General features: G+C 34.2%; 2 protein-coding genes across 3 annotated transcripts; both read right to left on the bottom strand.

The window, feature by feature from the left end:
• Positions 1–1,092: 1,092 nt before the first annotated feature.
• On the bottom strand, positions 1,093–2,798 carry LOC104112799 (large ribosomal subunit protein eL38-like). Its single transcript, XM_009622824.4, has 3 exons — positions 2,663–2,798; positions 1,468–1,651; positions 1,093–1,328 (listed from the first exon to the last, which is right to left on the bottom strand). Exons 1-3 carry the CDS (start codon positions 2,663–2,665, stop codon positions 1,306–1,308), a joined length of 210 nt encoding a protein of 69 aa, XP_009621119.1. The 5' UTR covers positions 2,666–2,798; the 3' UTR covers positions 1,093–1,305.
• Positions 2,799–5,946: 3,148 nt separating this feature from the next.
• LOC104112798 (actin-related protein 7) lies at positions 5,947–12,883 on the bottom strand. 2 transcript variants are annotated; one of them, XR_690066.4, is made up of 8 exons: positions 12,610–12,883; positions 11,516–11,731; positions 10,759–10,900; positions 8,928–9,172; positions 8,269–8,452; positions 7,490–7,790; positions 6,709–6,776; positions 6,119–6,262 (listed from the first exon to the last, which is right to left on the bottom strand). XR_690066.4 is itself a non-coding variant. In XM_009622822.4 (7 exons), exons 1-7 carry the CDS (start codon positions 12,685–12,687, stop codon positions 6,110–6,112), a joined length of 1,086 nt encoding a protein of 361 aa, XP_009621117.1. In that variant the 5' UTR covers positions 12,688–12,881; the 3' UTR covers positions 5,947–6,109. The 2 variants fall into 2 exon arrangements, 1 of the variants encoding a protein (XP_009621117.1); XM_009622822.4 differs by lacking the exon at positions 7,490–7,790 and having other exon boundaries at positions 5,947–6,262; positions 12,610–12,881.
• Positions 12,884–18,066: the final 5,183 nt, after the last annotated feature.

Here is an 18,066-nt window from a genome sequence, read left to right as displayed (position 1 = left end):
AAATGGCCATTCTACGTTACAATTTGGCAGATAAGTTATTCCATATGCTCTGTGATTTTGATAGTGGCCAAGATAATGGTATTCTTGAGGAATTTGATGAAGAACTTGCTGTGTGTCTTCATTTTCATAGCTCAAGCACTTACCAATATATTGAATCTACCTATTATTGGTAAGTCCAATTATCCCTTCCCCGAACCTCGTGCTTAGCAGGAGCTTAGTGCACCAAGCTGCCTTTTTATGTTATCATAACCAATCAATTATATGGTCAAAACAAAGAGAGGTAATTTGCAGTGGATTAATGTTCTTGTCCGGACTGAGATGTATTAAGTATATACCCTCACTTGTCGCACTAGTACTATACGTTCTTTACATGTTGTGTCTTTTGCTTTTGTTACTCTATTATATTGTTGTTACTATTGTTTGTTGCTTTATTTATTTTTTTGATGAAGTGTTCCATTAAAAAAGCATCAAGATTGTTAATCTATTATATTGTTGTTACTAATGTTTGTTGCTTTATTTATTTTTTTTGACGAAGTAAGGTGTTCCATTAAAAAAGCATCAAGAAGATGCATAGTTACAGGAGGCCTAGTTACAAAGGCAAAAACAAAAACAAGAAACTAGGCCCTATATAAAGTGTCAATCTAGGACGAGTACTAGATTTATTTTCACTACTCCTAGAGCTATGTAGGAAAAGTCACTCTAACCAGGTACGGACAAAATCTGCGTATACATTACCCTTTCAAAACCCCACTTATAGGAATACACTAGGTTTGTTATTATTGAAATGCATTATGTAACACAGAATATGAAACTGTCATTGAATAATATTTAACAAAAATGGAATTGAGTTTTTGATTAAATGAGCTAGTACTTCTAGAATCCATTTAAAATCTCAAATTTTCATTCGACATGAGATCATTCTTTCTTCCAAGTATTAGACAATTTTAACATTCGACCGCCGTTATAAAAAAGACATGATTTGGTATAAGATCCAACTTATATATTTTTTTGAAAGAAGAAAAGCTTACATTCCTTGTATTTGGATAATTTAAGGATACTAGTACTAATCAAAGGAAATTGAGAATACCCAAATAAACCAAATTTGGCATCCTACCATCAAAATTCTGTTAACACCATATAAGGGCTCACAATAAAGTCAAAGCGGACAAGAGAAACAGCAGTGCAATATCTAAAATTGATCAAAACTTTAGACTTCGACAGGACAAGAAATGATAAAGAAACAAGTTCTTAAAATTTTCCAGTACCTAATCACAATCTAAGGAAAAAACATCAAGCCTTCCATCTTCAAAGATCTTGCACGCTCAAACCTACAAATCAAAACGTATTCAAACCATTAGATTCATGTACTTCACTAAACTACGCAAACTCAGTAACAATAGAGCAGATAAACTTACCAAATGGAAGAAGGTAACTAAAATGTAAGCACTGAGATAAATAAGTATATACCCGGAGGAAGTGACTGCTTCAACTTGTCGGCCTTCTCAAAGTCGGACACACAGAGTGTGTAGAGGTACTTGGAGCAACGAACCTTGAACTTGACCATATCCTTGTTCTTCTTTATCTTGACGGATCGTGCATCCTTCCTCCTTGCTGTGAGAAGGAAATCCTTGATTTCGTGGATTTGCTTCGGCTGAAAAAAATTATTCAGTTAAAACGTTCACTCTCAAATACAAGGATTAAAAGAATGCACAAAGTAGTCTTAAACAAGTTCCAATGCCCAATCTCAACAAATTAACTGGTAATGAAATGTTCGCCTGCCTAACAAGTAGGAACTAATCTATAAAAACGGTTCAGTTAAACATTCACTCTCCCACACAACGATATAAAAAATGCACCAAGTAGTCCTAAGCAAGTTAGGATACACAATCTCAACAAATCAAATGGTAATGAAATGTTCATCTGCCTAATGAGTAAGAACTAATGTATCTCGGACAACAACAACAATTACAACAACGACTTCATCATAAACAAGTTGGGGTCAGCTATATGACCCCTCACTGATCCTGTTACTCTATAATGAAACTCATCTCGAGCCAATATTATATGCAAATACAAAGAAAAAGTTCTACAAGTTATCTATATCTTCAAAAAGTATAAATCTCTGTTAAAACCACTCCTACCTACTTTAAAAGTGCTAACATGTCTAAAACATATTCTCAAATAATCTATCTAGGACAAGGCGAAAAGAAAACATGATTTCTCATTTATCTAATTATAGGCTGTAACAGAACAAGAAAAAGCACATATAACCATTGCATTATACTTCTATTATCCAAAAACCTTAACACAACAAAATCAATTAATTACTAACAGCTAAAATCTCCAACACAAGTCCTGATATAACCATTACATTATACTTATATATATCCAAAAACCTTAACACAAAATCACTTAACTTCCATTAACCCACAAATAAACTACTAATCTAAATTAATTAATTATATATATATATATATATATATATATATATATATATATATATATATATATATATATATATATAATAATTAACAATACCCAACTCCAAAGATCCATTTTTTACCCCATAAAAACCACCCCTTTCTACTAATATAATCAAGAATCCCTAGCAAATGTACACATAACAAGAAAAGTTAAAACAAAAAATAAGAGTAACTATTACCATGATTGGGTCTTCGGGTTAGGGTTTGTTGTTGCTGTGCTGCTGCCAAAGACGAGAGAAAGAAAGAAGCAGTAATGTATAAATGGGGTTACTAATAAAACCCTAAGTTGTTAATTTCCAATTTTATCCCTAGCCCGGAACCGATACCGGGACCGGGACCGGGCCAGCCCACTAAGAGCCCGACAGGCCCGGCACGTTAACCCACCAAATTTTCTCTTTTTAGGCCTACTAGCCGTTGGGCAACGGCCCAAAACGGTTATATTTTATTTTACCATTTACTTTTGAAATATTTCATTTTAGCTCCAAATTCCAACTATAAATACCTTTAACTCTATATTTTTCCTCACAACAATCTCTCATTCTCTCTAAATTCTCTTTTCTGTCTCATAAACTGTTGCTGTTAAGACTCAACAATATTCAGAGCTGTCGATTAATATTTCTCTCGTCTCACAACCAAACTTTTCAATTATTTTTCGGTGTTTGAAGTTAGCGTGAGCGAGCTTTAACAATTTACGGTTATATTTCTTTCTGTTTTGGTACATTCGTTCCAACTATTACTTTACTACTTTTGTATTTAACTCTCATATTTGTTTCTTTATCTTTGAATTTTTAGTTTTTGTTATTTTATTTGGATTATGGCTTCAAATAAACGTATGTTTGGTAAGGAAAAGGGTAAGAATAAAGGTAAAACACCAGTTAGTAGTAGTAGTTCTGTTAATCAACAATCTTCTCATAATTCTGAAGATGATTCTTCACAATATAATAATGAAACATATTCACAATGGAAAATGCAATTTGAGGCTACCGGTAGAAAACAAATAATTAACCCATTTGAAAAATTATTTAATTACGGTAAGAAGAAAGAAATAACAAAATCGATAGCTAGTGACTGTTTACCTTTTAACTTTACGTTTTCTAAAGGTTTTATTACTTATATTAATGGAGTAGATAATAATTCTTGCTTTACTGGTATTCCTAGAGCTACCTGTAGAAACGATGTTCTGAAATTTTATAGAGAATATCAACAGTATTTACGCTCTTTATTTTCGAAACTTAATTGTAGAGTTTCTCTTACATTTGATATTAGTCGTGATGTTCACCACTTAGATTATTTAACAATAATATGTTATTGGATAAATTCTGATTGGGTAATGCAAAAACGTATTATAGCTTATCACTATATTGAAGATAAACACAATTATCCTTCTATTTGTGCAACTATTCGGGATATTTTAACGTACTATGGTCTTAATAATAAAATTATGTGTATTTCGTTTAATAATAACGCTTCAAACATTATCGATATTATTTCAACTTTAAAAATACAATGTGTACCTCTTTTAAATGATAATTTTCATGTTAGATGCGTATGTGATATTTTTAATTTAATTGTACGTGATAGCCTTAATTTTTTTGATTCTTATATTACCAAAATTAGAGGAGCGATTGCATTTATTTTTCGAAGTAATTCAACAACTAGAATTAGGGAATTTAGGAGAAAGTATATAGAAAATAACCTTAGACCAAGAACAATACCTGTAGAAATTGTCACGATGTGGGATTCTTTATATATCATGTTAAATATTGCATATAAATATAGAGAGCCTATATCTGCTACATATAATAAATATATTGAAAATTCTGCTAATTTTTTAATTGATTTAGATTGGGAGGTTGTTAAAGATATTGTTAGATTATTATCAAAACTTTATCAAGCTACTCTAAAATTTTGTGGCAGTTGTTGTCCTAGTGTTGATAATATGTTACTTTATATAGCTGATATTGCTTATTTACTCTTTAAATTTAAGGATAATGAAACTTATAGAGACGTTATTATTGCGATGAAGGAAAAAATTAAAACATATATATTTCCTATTCTACCTATTTTTCAAATTGGTGGTGTATTAAATCCCTGTATAAAATTACATTATGCGGAAGAATTAACAAGAGTATTATATGAACATTTAGAAATTGCTGAGGGAGAAAAACCAGATTTGGAAACTGCTAAATCTAGTATATTTTCAAACGTTTCTGCATTATATGATTATTATCATAAATTAATATATAGTGCTAAACCAAATATTTCTACCTCTAATTCTACCAACTCTTCTGAAAAAATGGGTGGTACAGCAAGCTTTAGTAGTAGTACTCTTTGGGATGAAATTGCCGCTGTACAACGTCAATCTCGAATCGATTTTAATGAGCTTAATTTTTATTTGAAGCTGGGCTCGGAAGATCGATATTCTAACATTGACATTTTGCGATGGTGGAAGGATAACTCAAAAGAATTTCCCGTTCTTTCCAAAATGGCTCGGGATGTGCTAAGTGTTCCAGTTTCAACTATAGCATCAGAAGGCGCTTTTAGTCAAGAAAGCATGTAAATCAAAGACAACAACCATTCATTGATTGGGCCGATATTGGAAATGCTAGTATGTTTTAAAGATTGGGTTAGATCAGATAGAAAAAATCAAGGGGCAGAAGAAAAGCAATCAGAGGACAAAGAACTTGAAGATGTCATGACAATGCCGTCTGATGACGAAAGTGATAATCAAGATAATCAATCACCAGATGACTAATTTTATTAGAATCTTTTGATCGTATCTATTGTACTTAGAAGTTTTTTTCTTTTCTTTTCTTTTTAAAAAAAAAAAGATACTTCATGAAAGTAAAATTAAGTCCATTGTCAAGACTAGAATCCAAAATATCTCGTTAAGAGTGAATAGATCTCAATTATCTTATCGCACTCCAACGTGGTTTGTGTACTGAAACTAATAGTATGTTTGGTCAATCTTCTCTAATCCTAGAGCACTTTTTTTCCAAAGTTGGAAGTGTTTGGTCAAGCTTTTGAAAGAAAAAGAAGCAGAAGCAATTTTGGAGAAGCATAAAAAATTAGCTTCTTTCCAAAAACACTTCTGAAAAAAATATATTTAATAGCAGTTTTTAAAAGCTTGGCCAAATACTAATTGATGCTCAGAAGTGCTTTTCAAATTAATTAGCCAAACACAAACTACTTCTAGCCAAAAATACTTCTGAGAAAAATACTTTTGAAAAACAACACTTGTCAAAATAAACTGATTTTGTAGCTTGGACAAATAGGCTATAAGTCTCACACACACACACACACACATATATATATATATATATATATATATATATATATATATATAAGGTTGTGCGTACCTCGACTAATTCCTTTTCTTCTTTGGGAGGACGGAAACTTGAATTCCCAACTCTTACAATTTGCAAGTAACCAAGGTATTATGAGCATAAAGTCAGATATCCACTGAAGTAAACCTCTTAGTTTAAATAAGAAATCTGAAAACCACTAGGTGGTGAGTTGATGTACAAAACTGCATTTTAAAATGAGCAAGAAGTTGATCAAACTACCTTTCTAGCAAAAGAGTACAAGTGACTACGACTTAAAAAATACAAATGTGTCGGCTAGTATTAGAAGCATTTTCGATGAACAACAGAAGGTCCACTCTCGTCGTATTCTGCCTTAGTTATGTGCTGGTTTTGAGGGAAGACAACTTTGGCAAGTATAGCACCACCGATCCATGCTGAATATGAAGTCAAGTTCTCTGGCATATATTCTGGAGCCTGTAAGAATATCAGAAAATAAAGGAAACTTTAGTAACTACAAGCAAAAGTGACGAGCAAGAGATGCGATATGAATGGAGGATATCCTGCCATTACATATCAAACAAAACAAACAACTAATCCTTCCAATGATCTGCTCCCCGGTTTTTAACTATCGTGAGTAAGGTGGTAGGTCTTCGTTCATGAACGAGCACTTATTAATTAGAGAAGCAAAGTGGTAGCTCCTGATTCAGAAACCTGGAGTTTCCGCACCTGGAGTTTCCGCAATGACTTGGGCTGACAATCTTATGTTTGCCATAATGGGCTGCTTTTATGATGGAAACATAAAAGCGGTAATGGTTTATGGACATGGAGAACGAACAAGCATATACAGCTTGAAGCATTTGATCACTGCCAAGAAGTGAAAAGAATGTTAAGTTGTCTATCAAAGATTAACAATAAGATACCTTTACTAGCGAAGGACGAACTGCTGATGAGCAAAGTGTAGCTTCTCTTTGGAACCGGTCCTCAAACCCTACAATCACAAGAACACAAAGGTTAGCAGCTATAACAGTTTCCTGCAATATAAGGAAAAACAGTAGAGCTTCAATCAGTGAAAGCTTCTTTACTCCTAATGGATTCAAGGAATGAGCAACTATCACGTGGTCCAAGCATAATACAAGTTTAAATGAGATGTATTACACTACTACTTCATCTAAGGAACAACACAGTCTAGACTGTACAAATGGCCAGTGCAAACTTCAAAAGGAAGGAGGCAGTTCAGGCATATCCAATCCATCTGTGCCAATCGACTGACTGAGGGTCTTTGAGTCCATTCCCTTCTTCACCTTACACTCATCACACAATCAAAAAGATAAGAGAAATGTCTAATCACACCATTGAGATTTGAGACACCATTATATGAACTTTTTAACTTCATTTGCAATATATGTTAGCCTATGTAGTGAGGGGGAGGAGGAACAAATTCTCTTCAATGTCATACTCGTAACTCCATACCGATCTACCTGCCTACCTCATGTTACCATTATTGTTGTTGTTATTATTGTTCTTGTTGTTATTGATAAAAACATAACTACAAAAGAAATCTATGCTGTTTATTATTTTGTCAATACCAACTCTTTTTAATTTTTTAACTACTATGGTGTCTAGACAACCTGGTGCACTCCTCGACTGATCCAACAAGCAGTCTTTCACAGACCAAAAGCACGAGTGTTGATGCAAACATACCCACCAATGCTGAAGCAGATAGATTCACACTGAGTGTTGGAGCCGGGATCCGAATCGGAGAAATGGCCCTCTGATCAATAGCATACTCATCAGCATTTGAATATATTTTGTTTGTCATCACTGTGCTGGCATCCATCGAGAATATTACAGGAGTAGACATAACTTCCAACTTGGGAGAAAGGGAAGGGAGATGTTGAGATTGCCTTTATGTTTCACTCTGTGTTTGCCAAACAGTTGCTGTAGCCTTCAAGCATATGAAGCACTAGCCAATTCTATGATGGAAAAGATCGAGGACATTCTCCTAAGAAGAAGATATTTTGTGGAAAACAATTATTGCTTCTGACTGCTACTTATGGTCCAATAGATATGTTATAGAAAAATTCTCTGACAAAATTGACATAGCTAGCTGCTTAGGCAATTGGTGGAAAATTACTTAATCTCAAATGTATACAGTAAATAAATATTGCAGGCTTGCCAAAAATTTATTCCAATAACGGAACATAAAAAAGGAATATTACTCTTCACGGTCGCATTAATTCTAACGAGAAAAGGACTGACTGTCATACAACCAGCATTTCAAACATCCAATAAAATTGAACTACTTGAGATAAAACCAACAAACATGCGAAGCCGGTATCAATGAAGAATGCCTTTATAACAAAAACCAACAAAACGAGGAAAAACTAAAAAAAATTAGCAACAAAACAGAAATGCCGAAATACAGAGAAATATGAACATTTGTCAGTCACATTCATGTAAACACAGAGATGAAGACTGACCGGTTATAGTAGCAGTGCCCCCACAAAGCACTGTGTTCTCTAGCAGCTGGCGGTGATTTTCAGATGACACAGACGAAATACTATGAACAAGCTGCTCGACTATTCCATGAGTATCGTTATCCAATATAGATGGTTGAAACAATGCCTCTCCAACTGTGTATCTTTCTTTTCCAATTGTGATTACCTAAAATACAAAAAATGAAATGAGATCCATTCGAACATCAACAGTTCTACAAGCAAGATAAGGATGACAGAACAAGAATAAACGAAGGCTGGCGGGAGAAAACTTTATCAAAACCAGTAAACTGTAATACACCATGATCCAAAAATACAACTCCCTTACTCCTATTAATTTCTAGCTAATGTTTAGTGGAGTGCAAAATCTCACACACGCCCTTTAGTTCCTTTTCCTAAGATATTTGCTTAGTTCTCCAGTATTCACGGATCATCATTCACATTGAAGGTAAGACCCCATTTCTGAATGTCCTTTAGAGAAATTGAATAAAGGATTTCTTTCAGCAGTTTGAGAACAAACGGTTCTATTTACCTCAAGAAACCACAAGAAGTCGTAGAAATTAGAGATGTTTAATACAATGAATTGTAAAACAATCAACTTTGTACTATGGTGACTTATAAGCTGAAAAGTAGGGCTTGGAAACCTGTCCATCTGGCAGAGTATGTTTCTCTTCCAAGCATGATTGTTGAAGCTTCTCATACGCAATATCATCATCAGCACAGCATGCATAGCGCTCTTTCAATTTTTCAACATCAGAAATATTGAGTTTCACTGTTGGATTTGATTTACTAAGCTCATCCGCTAGTAGCTTTGTCAAATCCAAACCCCCGATTTCCAACCTTCTTGATGCTATGTGCTGAACAGCACCCTCGATGACAGGTGCAATATCTAAAAGGTCATAAACAAGACAGCAGGAAGAACTGTGAGAAATCAACACTGAAGGGAGAAAAAACAAAAAAAAGCAAAGCCAAATTGCCAAAAATAAAATACAAACAGTTCAACTTCTAGAAGTAAAGAAGCGCATATAAAGAAGTTGAATATTTGTTATAGGCAGAATAAGGAAAATTCATATTTCTGATAGCAAACAGAGCAAAATCAATTCTCATAGTTCCTTTATCTGAGGCAAGAAAAGAAAACATCTTTATTCTGCTCATTCCACTAAATAGAGGCTACGAGTTTCTTTTCTTTCTATCCATTTATTTGGATGAGGTAACATAAATCTTATAAAACGTAAGCACCAAACGGGTGCCAAGCCTGTATGAACTGGTGGTAGCGATGAGTGATAAAATTATTCCTCCTACTGTTCATATTTTCTCAAAAAACAAAATTGAGTTACTATGAGCTCTCATCTTCCGATACTCTAAAACTCAAATGATGGAGTCTCTAAATGTACGGAAGAACAATGCAGCATTTATATGCAAAAGAGTGACATTACAACATTTCAAGCTAATATCCTCCTCATCGAAGCCCAAATCCAAATTTTCAAAATGCAAGAAGATGAATAAAGTATTCAAGGTCACTGAGAATTAACGTGCTCTAGAGAGGTGTGCTGTTCACCAGGTGTCAAGTGTTGCACACACTCTTCTCTTGAATATATATCTAGAATATATTTTTGGGGCGGTAGTGGTGAACTTGGCCAAAGAAGGTGAAACAGTGGAAACACGAAGTGAACATGTGCAGCAGAACAGGGACAAAGGAGGTATCGCCTATTTTGTCCGGAAGACGAACTTGTTAGATGCAATTCCCTTTGTACATCCATTGCTCTCTTTCTTTACACTCTTCTTGCGGTTATGCTTCTCATTAATGGAGATTGCAACTACCCTTGTGCTCCCTAATACCACTAAGCACGGGTTCTTTGTGAAATTACCTCAATCGAGGAAAGGCAGTACCTTGAAACCTTTCATGACCTATGCTTTTCTTTTTCTGGAGCTCATATTTAAGGTTAGTGACTTAGTGTATTCACTTTTTTTTGTGGATGCATGTGTTCTATTGCATATGGTGCTGTCCCTAAGTGATGTGGCTGAAGCAAGGTTTAAGGGGCTATAGGCCTATTAGTACAATTTTCTTCATAAAGCAGAATAAACTGTAATTGCTTCAGCTCAAAAAGGCTCAACTCAAAATAGACAAAGAAAATGCAGAATATTGAGGGGAACATCAACCGTAGCCACCGCAGGCTGGATTATTACCCTGACCATTTGCTTGAAACTAATAAAACCAACTGTATTACAGTACTAAGTTTTTCCAACCAATAGTGCAATCATAACCGCATTCTCAAGCCTTTTATGTCTCTTTTCACTTATACATTTCAACTTGAAGGAAATAGCAACAAACGTAAGCAGACAATATTGCTACATAATGACTATGTAAATAGGCCCGGCCCAATCAGATAATGGGAAACTAAACAAGAGCAAAAGCAAAGAATTTTTAAATAAACGGATATTGAAGGATGAAAAGTTTAAGGTAATGTAGATTACCAATTTTCCCATGACCAACATCAACGGTGCAGCCAGATATGCGTCCAACAGCATAAAGCGACAATACTGCCTGCTCAGAGGCATAAAACCCCGAGATGTTAAACGTTTCAAACATCAATTGCACCAATTGTTCCCGAACAGCCTGTTAACACAAAGCCAGAGATACATATTAATTACACTCTCGTACAAGTTACTATGCACAGTAAAGACATCAATGTGATGTCGCAGTTGAAAACAATAAGCCAAATCTAGCATTCAGCTCTAATAACTTACTGGTTTCTCCATATTCCAAGAATTTTCTTCAACATTACAAACCAAACAAATTATTAACCCCTCTTTAAAGCTTCATGACTAGATATACTGAATTACAGAAAACCATGTCACCTAGAACATCTTCTCTTAGATACTATTCCCTTTCTGTTTTGAAAAAAATCAGGGGTCCGGACCAACTTCCGTGCACCTTGAATAGCCCGTCCCGTCCACAAGCACATGTTGTGAAGGTAATCATGCCCACCAAGACTGACATAATGGGCTTACACCAAACGTTGTAATTAGGAGTTTAGCATTTCAAGCTACCCAGAATGCAATTCTTTAAATCATTTTCTAATCATGCCTTTCTAGCAGAGTTGTATACTTAAAGTTCACTAATTTCTATAAAAAATTTGGTAATCCCCACCCCCCCCCCCCCCCCAAAAAAAACAAAAAAAAAAAGAAATTACAGAAACTCTGAGAAAGTCAATTAAAAAATAAATCTCACCTTGGGAGTGCAAAGTGGGTCAGTGAACAAAATTTGGCCTTCATTTCCGATTTCCCAACCAAGACCAGTATAAAGAACATGGTGCAACAGGTCTTCCATAGCATCCCAATCTTTAATAAAACCTCTCTCAATGGGATCCACAGTGATATCATCCTCCTCCTCAACCAAGGAACCTTCATCATCTTCAGGAATGCGTTTCATTTGGGTCGGTATTACCTAAATCATACATTCCCAAAGTAGTTCAAAAAAAACAAGCAATAATTACAGTATTACTACTATTTATAATTGTGGTGTTCATGCAGCTTGCACCAAGAAAATCGGGATAAAATAAGCAATAACTACAGTATTACTATCTCAATACCAAAGAATTCACACAAATTGGGATTAAATAGGAAGTAAATAGCAAAAAGTTCCATTTTTGAAGTTCTTTTTTTATGGGGGTTTCTTGTACTTTGGCAGGGTTAGTACCATATACTACCAAACGAAGAAAAAAAAAAGCAATAACTAAAATTATACCATCTTAAAACCCAAAATTCATACAAATTGGAAGTAAAATAGCAAGTAAATAGCAGAAAGTTCCGATCTTGAAGCTCTATTCTTATGGGGTTTTCTTAAAGTTTAGTACCATATATTACCAAAGCAAGGAAAGAGTAACAAATAGTATACTGTATTACCATCGTAAATCCCAAAAGCACACAAAATGGGGCAAAATAGCAAGTAAATAGCAGAAAGTTCCAAAACTTGAAGCTCTTTTCTTCTGTTTTCATTTTTAAATACTTTTGAAGAATTAGTACCATATATTACCAAAAAAAGAAAAAGAAAGCAATACCTACATTATACTATCCTAAAACCCAAAAAATTCATACAAATTGAGTAAATAGCAGAAAATTCCAATCTTGAAGCTCTATCCTTATGGGTTTTTCTCATACTTTAGTACCATAGATTCCAGAGTAGTAATAGAGTAATACCATTGTAAAACTCAAAATTTTCACACAAATTGGGGTAAAATAGCAAGAAAACAGTATAAAGTTCCAAACTTAAGCTATATTTTTGTGGGTTTTTTTTTTTTTTAAGTATGGAAAAGAGGAGAGTACCATAGAAGGAGATTGATCGGGAACAGCAAAACCAGCTTTGAGTAATTTAGAACCAGCGTCCACTACTACTGCCTCCATTCTTCAAAATTATTCCCACCTCTCAGTAGTCAACACTCAAAACTGGTGGAAAGAGGTATTTGGTGAAGTGTGTGTGAGAGAGAGAGGGAGAGAGAGCAGAGAATTTTGGCGGAAATTGAAAATGGTGGCTATTCCCACCTCTTTTCTTTTCTTACCCTTTTCATCTTCTTTACTCCTTAAACTTGTTCTTTCTCTTTTCTTTCTTCTTTTTGTTCTTTAAATTTAAATAGGAGACTTTGGCAAGTTAAAAGAAAAACAAGTATCCGATTAATCAGTAGAGTTGATGTCATGTGACATTTCACGAGTTCACGTAGAAATAATATTTTGTAAAAATATATAATAAACCGTCATGGTACATGGGTTAGGTTTAAAAAATCTTCTAAAGTTTTAATTTTGAGGCACTTTTGATCTTCTTGGCAAGAATATGTTTTAAAAATATTGTTTTTTATTAAAAGGGGAAAAAGACTTTCACGAAATATGAATATTTGGAATAAAAAATATTTTCGAGGAACAAGGATGCTATATTAATCTTGCATAAGTTATGATTGGTATTAATCATGTAGAGTTGAACATCGAAAATCAAATAATGCATTAGTTTTGCAGATTAAAAAAATAATTAGTCATGCATATTTTTATGTTATACATGGAAAAAGTGGACATTTAATTACGGAAATATTATATAAAACCAAAACATATATGTTGTACTATTTGTTATCTTCTCATTACGCAGCCAACCAAAAGCACCTATAATTAGTTTTTTACACCACACAGCAGCCCGACAAGGTCCACAGTGTTATAAAATAAAAACTATAGAGTAAAGATAAGTATAGAGAGAAATTAATATATTATTCAAATTTTAAACTTATGTACATGATAAACTTAAAACTCCTCTATTTATAGAAGAAAGGAAGCTGATGTGTAAGCTGCTGCGTAAGCTGCTACTACAAGTTGCTGTGTAAGCTGCTACTGCAAGCTGCTGTGTAAGCTGCTACTGTACCATATATAAATAATCTTCTATCGGGGGTTATGTTTATCCATAACGGAGTACCAAAATGATAAGCTTCTTCAGGAGGCTTATTTCCAATAGAGTACTAAATAGATAAACATATTTACGGCGGAGTCTCATATGGATAAACTTCTTCAGGAAACTTATTTACAACGGAGTAAATGATCATCCATAATATAATATATTTATAACACTCCCCCTTGGATGTTCATTAAAAGATAATATGCCTCATTAAAACCTTACTAGAAAAAACTCCGTGGGAAAAATTCCTAGTGAAGAAAAAAGAGTACACATATTTAGTAATACGCATTGCTAGTTGCCCCATTAAAAACCTTATAAGGAAAACTCTGTGGGAAAAAACTTAGTAAGGAAAAAAATATATCGCGTATTTTACTCCCCCTAATTGTGGGAAATTTGTTTCATCAAACCGACAATTTGCAAATCGAGCAGTAAATAAATTTTCCGTTAATGATTCAAGATAGCGAATAATAGAGCATGATTCAAACCCGACATATATTCCTAACCTTCTCTGTGGGCCCATCTTAATGCGTTGTGGTGGTGTTACTAGCACATAGCCACATATACAGCACATCCAAAAATTCGTAGATGGACAATATCTGGTTCATGACCAAAAACTAATTGTGACGGAGAATATTTATTATAATATGTCGGTCTGAGACGGATAAGTGATGTTGCATGCAAGATAGCGTGGCCCCAAACAGTAGTGGGCATTTTTGTTTTCATAAGTAGTGATCTTGTTATCAATTGCAAGCGTTTAATAAATGACTCTGCAAGGCCATTTTGAGTATGAACATAAGTTACAGGATGTTCAACTTTTATCCCAATTAATAGATAGTAATCATCAAAAGCTTGAGATGAGAATTCTCCAGCATTATCAAGGCGAATAGCCTTTATAAGATAATCTGGGAATTGTGTCCTTAATCGAATTGTTTGGGATAATAGCTTTGCAAACGCCAGGTTACGAAATGATAGTAGGCACACATGAGACCATCTTGAAGATACATCTATTAGGACCATAAAATATCTAAACAATTAACTTGGTGGGTGAATAAGTCCACATATATCCCCATGTATACGTTCTAAAAAGGCAGGGGATTCAATGTCAACCTTCATTGGTGATGGTCTAGTGATTATTTTGCCTTGATAACAAACATCATAAAAAAATTTATTATTTATAAGAATCTTCAGGTTCTTTAATGGATACCCACTCGAATTTTTAGTAATTCGTCTCGTCATTATTGATCCATGATGGCCCAAACGGCCATTCCAAAGCACAAAAATATTTGAATCAGTAAACTTCCGATTTACGATAGAGTGTGCTTCAACTGTACTAATCTTTGAATAGTATAAGCCAGAAGATAAAGTTGGTAACTTTTCTACAATGCACTTCTAGCCAGAAGCATTCTTTGTAATACAAAGATATTCCATATCCATTTCATCAGTCGTCTCAACATGATACCCATTTCGGCGGATATCTATAAAACTCAACAAGTTTCTTCGGGACTTGGAGGAGAATAATGCATTTTCTATTATAAGTTTTGTTCCCTTAGATATAAATATAATGGCTCTTCCAGAGCATTCAATCAAACTTATATTACCAAAAATTATTGAAACATTTGCTTTTTCCTTATGCAAATAAGAAAAGTATTTCTGATCCTTGAATATGGCATGAGTTGTTTCACTATCAATTACACAAATATCTTCATGATTGGTCTTTGATCCAAACATAATTTGAGGATTATCCATATTCTTCAAAATGAAATAAATAAAATATGTTATAGTAAACATCATTATCAAAGTATAATTTTTATTTATGTACAACAATTACATAACCATACTATCTATGACAAACAACCAAAATTAAAATATTTACATTTCTACATATTCACCACCGATCATATGACTTGTTTCTCCTTCTGGGAGTGCAAAGTAATCAGCTACATCCAAATGCATGAAGTCTAGATTATCTTCAGAAATAAAATTTGCTTCAACATTTTTCTCTGCCTTCTTCAGGGAGGCTTGATAAAGCTCAATCAGGTGCTTTGGCGTACGACAGGTACATGACCAGTGTCTTTTTCCTGCACATCTATAGCATGCATTTTCTGACTTTGCTGCTTGTACCGCTTCATGCTTTTGTTCCTTTCTTTTCCACTGCTGGTGATGAGGAAGGTTCTTTGGTGCATTATTATTAACATGATTAGAGTTTCTTCCCCGATCACGGCCATGATCACGACTGGGGCCACGTCCTCTTCCACGCTTAGCTTGGTGGAAGTTCGTCTCATTCACTTCAGGGAATGGACAAGAACCAGTAGGTCGGCTTTCATGGTTTTTCATTAATAGCCCATTATGTTGCTCGTCTACAAGAAGATGTGAGATAAGTTCAGAATATTTTTTGAATCTCATCTCTTGATATTGCTGATGCATGAGCATATTCGAGGCATGAAAAGTGGTGAAAGTTTTCTCCAACATATCATGATCAGTAATATTATCACCACATAATTTCAATTGGGAAATAATTATGAACATAGCAGAATTATACTCACTGATATATTTAAAATCTTATAGCCTTAAATGAGTCCAATCATAATGTGTCTGTGGAAGAACGACCATCTTCAGGTAGTCATATCTATCTTTTAAATTATTTCACAGTATGACTAGATCTTTAACAGTAAGATATTCTATTTTCAGGCCCTCATCAAGGTGATGTCGTAGGAATATCATTGCTTTGGCACGGTCTTGGTTTGATGCTTGATTTTTGTCCTTGATGGTGTATGCCACACCCATCGCATCAAGATGAATTTCAGCATCAAGCACCCAAGAAATGTAGCTTTTGCCCGATATATCCAAGGCTACAAATTTAATTTTAGAAAGAATTGACATTATTTAGAAAAAAAAAAGTTCGTACCTTTGATACTTTCAAAGTATTTGCTCGAGATGGCATAGTCTCGTGTTGATAACATGTTATAAAATAAAAACTATAAAGTAAAGACAAGTATAGAGAGAAACTGATATATTATTCAAACTTCAAACTTATGTACATAATAAACTGAAAACTCCTCTATTTATAGAATAAAGGAAGTTGATGCGTAAGCTACTACTGCAAGTTGCTGTGTAAGCTGCTTGTAAGTTGCTGTGTAAGCTGCTACTGCAAGCTGCTTGTAAGTTGCTACTGTACCAGATATAGATAATCTTCTATCAGGGGTTATGTTTATCTATAACGGAGTACCAAAATGATAAGTTTCTCCAAGAGGCTTATTTCCAATAGAGTACTAAATAGATAAACATATTTACGGCGGAGTCTCATATGGATAAATTTCTTCATGAAGCTTATTTACAACGGAGTAAATAAACATCCATAATATAATATATTTATAACACACAACAAAAAATACTCCTAGTTTTTATTTTTTACAAATTTTAGCCGGTATGCTAATTAATGCAATAATTATTTTATAATCAGTGTACATATATTATATAATAATGTTACACTTATTATATAATAATTATATATTGAATATCTATGACGGACAACTAAAAACTGTTACGACTAGGGAGATTTTTTTATTTATTTTTTGTTGTCAATTGGCTAAAAATCTTAAGATCCCTTTTATCTTTTATCTCGATAGAATTTTCGTGATAGAGATGGCCTAAGATACATATGGAATTTGAAATTTTGTTATGGGCTTTCAGTTACTTCACTTGTGAGATTACACTAGTTTTATTTTTGTTGTTTGTTGTTATTATGAGCCCACAATTGAAAATTTCAAGAGGCCCAATAGAAAAATAACCGGGGGATTTGCAGTCGTACCCTATTGTATACGGTCAAAATCGTACTTGCCCGATTTTGTATGGTTAATCGAGATCGGGGTGGCAGACCGAGGTTCAATTCCAAGTTATATTGGATCGTTACATGAATAAATATTGCCTAACTCGTGATTGAGGGATCGATTGAGATCGAGACCAGCTAAGGTCGAGACCGAGAAGGATAGGGATCAAGTGAGATCAAAGGAAGTCTGCTAGGTCGAATAAAAGAAAGCTGATGAATCTGTGACCGGGCGAGGATTGTGGCGGAGATCTTGGCATATATCAAGTCAAGACCGGTTGATTAGCCAATCAGAAGATTTCCTTCTGTATTTAGAATTGCACCATATGTAGAACTCATCTACTATATAAAAGGGATTCCAATCATTTTGTAAGGGGACACACACAACTAAGCAATATATTACGTTTTATCTCTTAAGCTCTCTTATTCAGTTGTTCAGTTCTTCCTTTTCAATAATATACTCAGTTGGTTCGAGGGCGACCTAGCTCGAGGGCCAAAGTTGCACGTTACATTGGTTTGCTTCATTTTA

This window comes from Nicotiana tomentosiformis, chromosome 5 (assembly GCF_000390325.3).
Source record: "Nicotiana tomentosiformis chromosome 5, ASM39032v3, whole genome shotgun sequence".
Taxonomy (NCBI): domain Eukaryota; kingdom Viridiplantae; phylum Streptophyta; class Magnoliopsida; order Solanales; family Solanaceae; genus Nicotiana; species Nicotiana tomentosiformis.
Note: the sequence above shows the minus strand (reverse complement) of the source record. Positions and strands in the feature narration are given on the sequence as shown.

What these genes read in the sequence shown, in the direction of transcription:
- LOC104112799 (XM_009622824.4), bottom strand. An exon ending in GAAGCAGTCACTTCCTCCGG is followed by an intron (nt 1,329 to 1,467) that starts GTATATACTTAT and finishes TTTGATTTGTAG; the next exon opens with GTTTGAGCGTGCAAGATCTT.
- LOC104112798 (XM_009622822.4), bottom strand. Translation starts at nt 12,687, where the DNA reads ATGGAGGCAGTAGTAGTGGACGCTGGTTCTAAATTACTCAAAGCTGGT. An exon ending in ACCCACTTTGCACTCCCAAG is followed by an intron (nt 10,901 to 11,515) that starts GTGAGATTTATT and finishes TTGTGTTAACAG; the next exon opens with GCTGTTCGGGAACAATTGGT. An exon ending in GGGCACTGCTACTATAACCG is followed by an intron (nt 6,777 to 8,268) that starts GTCAGTCTTCAT and finishes TTGTGATTGTAG; the next exon opens with GGTTTGAGGACCGGTTCCAA.